General features: G+C 33.8%; 1 protein-coding gene across 11 annotated transcripts in view; it reads left to right on the plus strand.

Annotated features, from left to right (window-relative positions):
* NETO1 (neuropilin and tolloid like 1) overlaps nucleotides 1-4,423 on the plus strand; it is an 83,015-nt gene extending 78,592 nt beyond the window's left edge. For 6 of the 11 annotated variants that reach the window (XM_039526453.1, XM_039526456.1, XM_039526451.1 and 3 more), the window contains 2 exons: nucleotides 971-1,529; nucleotides 4,013-4,423. In XM_039526453.1, the coding sequence (XP_039382387.1) occupies nucleotides 971-1,529; nucleotides 4,013-4,097 (644 nt within the window). In that variant the 3' untranslated portion in view covers nucleotides 4,098-4,423. The other 5 variants (XM_039526457.1, XM_039526460.1, XR_005594713.1 and 2 more) reach the window with 4 other exon arrangements.
* The last annotated feature ends 1,577 nt before the right edge of the window (nucleotides 4,424-6,000 follow it).

The following is a 6,000-nucleotide window of genomic DNA, read 5'->3' on the forward strand; positions in this document are numbered from 1 at the left end:
CCAATCTGTTATGCATTAGTATGACAGTAGAAATGAGGCCGAATTAAAAGTTAAACCTTATTCACAATTTCCCACTGAAAGTCACGTACCTAAAGTTCCTGTACTGAGAGGTGCTGAACTCTTTCAACTCCCATTGAACTCCATCATCAGCCCACCCAGGCACCTGTAAATTAGGAAGCAAACCACAGAGAAATACATAGAAATGGGAGATGAAATGAAATTCCCTTTCTGAGAGTCCACTGAACCTTTTTAATGCTGGGACAGGTATTTTAGCAGGCAGGGAGAGATTGGCACTTGGCAGCCCATAGTAAGGTACAGGTAGTGTGTAGGGATCAACCTTTTGAGTTGGGGCCAGTGGTGTTCTGAAGGATTATACTCATTAAGCTGGTTCTAGGAAATAAAATAAATAATGGCTGATAGAGGATTTTTCCTGGAAACCTTATTTTGAACAACTCCTCCATTTTCTCCTGATTCAGCTCAATCTTTGAATACCATCAGCTCAGCTCATTAATATTAGGAGTTCAGATGAGTTCCAAATGCAAATAAATATGTATTTTTAAATCCCCATAAACTGTTCCTGCTTTCATTGATCTCATTTCCCAATCTCCTATATCTAGTGAGGGGTGATGGAAGCAAAACAGAAGAGTTGTGTAGCAGACTTGTGATTTGTTTTGGAATACAATGGGGATTTGGGGATGAAACTGAAGACAGCATTTAAAAACTAAACTAGCCTTTCATATCTTTGAGTTCGGTTACATCCTGATTATCACTTGGCAAAGCGGAAATGTTTGTGGTATCTGTATATGATTGATCTATCTTTTATTAATACCACTTTTTAATTGTTTTTACAAAATTGCTTCTGTAAACTCAAACACAGCATAGAAACAACGTTATGCTAAGCATCAAAACCATGATGATGGTGTTTCTTTTTAAATTGGATATTAATGCTGTGCTTTTCTTCTTTTCACAGAAAAAAGAAAGGCTAACATTTTGGACCAACTTACCAATACCAGTGGGACTATAATTGGGGTGACCTCTTGCATTGTGATCATCCTCCTTATTATCTCTGTTATAGTACAGATCAAACAACCTCGTAAAAAATTTGTCCAAAGGAAAACAGACTTTGATCAAACAGTATTCCAGGAGGTGTTTGAGCCTCCTCATTATGAGTTATGTACTCTTAGAGGGACAGGGGCTGCAGCTGACCTTGCAGATGTTGCAGATGACTTTGAAAATTATCATAAACTGCGGAGATCATCTTCAAAATGCATTCATGACCATCACTGTGGATCACAACTGTCTAGCACTAAGGGCAGCCGTAGTAACCTCAGCACAAGAGATGCTCCTATCTTGACAGAAATACAACCCCAGCCTGTAAAGCCCCTCATCCAGCCCATGAACAGGAGAAATATCCTTGTCATGAAGCATAGCTACTCACAAGATGCTGCAGATGCGTCTGAGATAGATGAAATTGAAGAGGTACCAACTACAAGTCACAGGCTGTCAAGGCATGATAAATCTGTCCAGCGGTCAGTATCAATAGATTTTTGATGAAGACTATTGCATAAGGACTTGATTGCCCCTAAAATAGTCCCATTTTCCTCATTTTTTTAATGTTTCTTTTTATTTGTAGGTTAGGCCATTATATTTTATCCTGTCTTTCTCTCTCTTTTTCACCTCCCCTCCCCCTCACCCCTGTTTTCTTTCTTTCTTTCTCTCTCTCTCTCTCTCTGTCTCTCTCTCTCTCTCTCTCTCACACACACACACACACACACACACACACACAACCTCTCAACTAAGAGTGGGTACAATGTTTACTAAACCAAAGAAGTTTTTGATAAAATCTAGTTTTTTGAAAGAACTACATGCATGTGGTTTCCTTACCGCTAAGAGGTGGCCTTGAGTACTGTCCATAATCCATGACAAGAGTAAAGTCCAAATGAGTAAAAAAGGGGAGTATTGACCTATTTTGGTGCATGACAGACCAATGCAAAACACTCTTCAGAGAGAAGGGAAACCCACTTCCTTATGAAACACTGTTTTCTATAAATTGAATGACAATATTTTCAAAATATTACAAAACTTGTTCTGTTATTAACCATGAGATCACTGCTTGTCATATTAATATCTCTTTCTCTCACTTAAAATGAGACATTTCAGTGCTTATAGAATATTCTTATATATTTACATATAAAAATGTTGTTGAGAAGAGTCTTTCTAATCAATGAAAAAAAGCTAAGTCTGGCATTATTTAAATACAGAAGCTATTTTTACTGTGTATTGCATCTTGAATGCCTGTAAATAAGAATGATTAAAAGTTTACAAGTAAAGAAAAAGGAAAACAGAAACACTTATGAATGACTTATTTGGAAAAGAGTACTCAGAAACTTTTTATATGTATTTGTGTTTTGCCTTGCATACATTATTGTTGTGCTTTTGTGTTTTATATGCCCTACATGGTTTGTGTGTGTGTGTGTTTTCACGTGTACATTTAAGCTATCTAAATCTCTTAAAAACTCATTAGTTATTTTAATCTAGTTGCATGCCAGTGTAAATGGCTTGATGCTATTGGTACAAATTGATCAAATTATCAAGATATATACTTTTTATTAAGTGTATATATGCATATATTTCTTTTTCTCTATGCAAACATTATTATGTTGAATGAAATAGCCATAACATTCCAGGTTCTGCCTCATTGGGTCTCTAAGCAAACATGAGTCTGAGTACAACACAACTAGGGTCTAAAAGACAAATTCAAGGTAAGTAAACATACATGAATGCCACGTGCACCATCTGTTGCATTCCATTATATATTGTTTTATTTGAAAAAGTTTGATAGTTTTTAAGATATATGCTAGCAAGCTAAAATCTTTGTCTCTAGAGAGTCAGTTTTGAATATATATATATAGAGAGAGAGAGAGAGAGACAGAGAATTTAAAATTGCAGATGACTGCTTTAACGATATAAACTAAACATTACATCTATTAAAATTCTTATACTTGATAGCTTTGTAACATCCCACTGCTAAATATGATCTGCATTTTAAGCACATTATAAAGACAGATGCTTTGCATGGATGTGGTGTTTCATGTTTCATTTATTAAAATTACATTTTAAAAGTCCTATCATGTGATACAGTATGTAAAATCTGGCAGCCTAGTTTATTTTAGTTATGAAGATATGAAGCTACCTGTTGTCAATTCATTTGAATAATTTAACAGAGTCAAGTGTGGCGAGGCAGAGTTTTGTTAGTCTGGGGAGTCAGTAGTGTCATTTTAATATTTACCATTTACAAATCATTTTACTTGTCATTTACTAGGCTGTTCATTTGAAATTAATTTATTACCACCACTATTTATTTGAATAAATATCATCTCAACTTTCAAAATGAAGTTACAGCTAGATCATAGGCTAAACACATATGTTATATATACAATTATTATACAGATGTTTATAAGTGTATATATCTATTTTGTAGGGAGAAAGTGTAAATGCTTTAATGTTTTTTACATAGATAAATATATTTGTCTACCTATATTTTCCTTTATAGGGAGAAAACATTTTAACTGTGTTTTGTTTTCAGAGAAGAAATATTTACACAAACATGGGGACTGTGAAAAGAAAAATCTATAGTGAATTATTTCAACTGTCTGGAAAAAAAGTGGATACATTTCTAAATTTCATTCCACTGCCTTTATCCAAACCTAAGAGTTATAGACGTTTCTTACTTCCTCAGCAAGATATTTCCATTGCACAATAACATGTTTCTTTTGTAATTTGGTTGCTGGCCACAAAGTGCTCCTTAGTTTTTAAATACATTTTGAGATTTACTGGAAACTTGAAGAAGAAATTAGTTCCTGGCTGAAACTATCCGAGTTTTATTTTTTATGTTAGTATTATTTCAGTTAATACATTTTATGTCTTTATCAGCTTGTCTATTGTGTAATATGTGAAAGAAGATTATTATACATTGAACTTTTGTTATATGTACATTGTTTTCATTATATAGACTGCTTGAGAATAGTGCGCTCCTGAGCGATTTTGAACATGCTACAATGAAATGTGAAACTATGGACCATGGAAACACCAGCTAGAGGTTTTATGGACTCTCTGACCACCTTTTCTCATATCATGATAAAGTTCAGCAAACTGTATTGAGTAAAATTACTAGATGGCAATAAGACTCTAATTATCATCATTATTAGTCATTTTTCTTTTTCTTCTTTTTCCTCTTTTTCAATTTGGTTATGAAGTAAGATACCCAATTTCAGGAACAGTTTATTGAAATCAGGTATTTAGCCATTCATAATCACTTCAATAGAAATGTTTGTTGGATATGCATCTAGCAAAATGTCTGAATTTGACCACTGAGAAAATAATCTGCATGTATGTTACTGAATATTTGAGTTGGCAAAAAAAATCCCTTTTATTAGATACATTGTAAAAAGCATGCATTCACAATTACTGTTGTTACTGTTCCATTTCTTTGTGTCATATGCTTGCTACTTGTAACTTTTTATATAAAGATACATAAAACAATGTATAATAATTTCTTACCTTGAGTTTTAAGATAATGTTTTCATTTACTGAAGCAAAACAATTTTACACAGAAATTTACCAACCTCTTTCTACAAGGTTATAATCAATATTCAGCTTTCAGGAACTAAAATTCAAACCAAACAAATACTTTAGAATCATCTTTGCCCTCCAACATTTCACTCGTTATAATATGTTAAAAGGTTATATTATATACATGGAATATTAAATATAATATATAAATATGATATAGTATATTGAAATATTTTCATATTATGTAAAAGTACAAATGAAATGAAACATTTCGATATTGCCAAAACAAAGTTTCACTTTTTCCCCTTCAAAAGTTTCATCAAAATCAGTATATTCCCACAAAAACCTTTGATGTTTGACAAAACTGCCTATTTTTGACAGAAACTTCTGTCTACAACATTTCAACCAGCTGTATATAGAACATCTACAATACAAGTATAACACAAACAGCAGTGAAAGATTGCCTATGCTTCTCTGCTAATACTTACAAGGGGTACTAAGTGTGGCATTGGAGATATTTATGAACTTGAAACTTGTCCTCTCAGAACTAGACTGAGGGCTGGACTATATTAATAAAGTTTCATCTGTTTGACTAAATTGATTTCAAACTGATCTAGTTAAAGTGGTGTAAAACCCTAATGTAGATGCACTTAAGCTGATTTAACTTCTGGGTAAATCAGTTTACTTAACTCTGTAGTTTACTGATGTAAGTTATACTGATATAAGCAAAGGTTAAAGTGATTTGTGTGTATTTACATTTTAGGTTTGCACTAGTTTAATTAAATCAATTTAGTTAACTCAGTGCAATTTTTCTAATAGAGACAAGATTTCAGCCCAACTTGCTTATTTCTCATGGTGGGTTTTTTGTACCAAGTGGAATTACAATAGTATTGAGGGGTGTTTTGGTTTTGGTTTTGTTGGCTGTAGTGCTTTGTACTTCCTTTTCCTTTTAGGTGATAGTGTCAACCAATCACTCCTTATAGTGTATTTCCCTGGCCCAAACAACATGTTCCAAGTCCACAGAATCTCAGCTTTCATTAAAATAAAATAAGTCACTATGAAAGAAGCAAGTTTCAAGGACTCATGGTTGCAATGTAAGCCATCCAAATAGGAGCAAGGTATAAATGGATTCCATCTGATTCCCTGATTCTTCAGATAACTTAAACAATTGCTCTGAGAAGTGTGACTATCCCATCCTCCATGAATATCCTTGGGGTGTTATCTCTAAAGCCTAACAGTGATGTGTTAAATGTCAAAAATAATTATTTCAGTGCTGACTATTTTAGTGGGTGGAACAGAAATGGGGTAGGAGTGAGAGTTGCTGGAGAAAAGGAAATGTAGAGGGAAGAAAGGTAGAGATATGGGGAACATGCAGAGGAACAATGAAGGGAGGATAGGCTGGGTAACTACTGGAGGGTGTTGGGAAGA

The sequence above is a fragment of the Mauremys reevesii genome, linkage group 2, assembly GCF_016161935.1.
Source record: "Mauremys reevesii isolate NIE-2019 linkage group 2, ASM1616193v1, whole genome shotgun sequence".
Lineage (NCBI taxonomy): Eukaryota > Metazoa > Chordata > Testudines > Geoemydidae > Mauremys > Mauremys reevesii.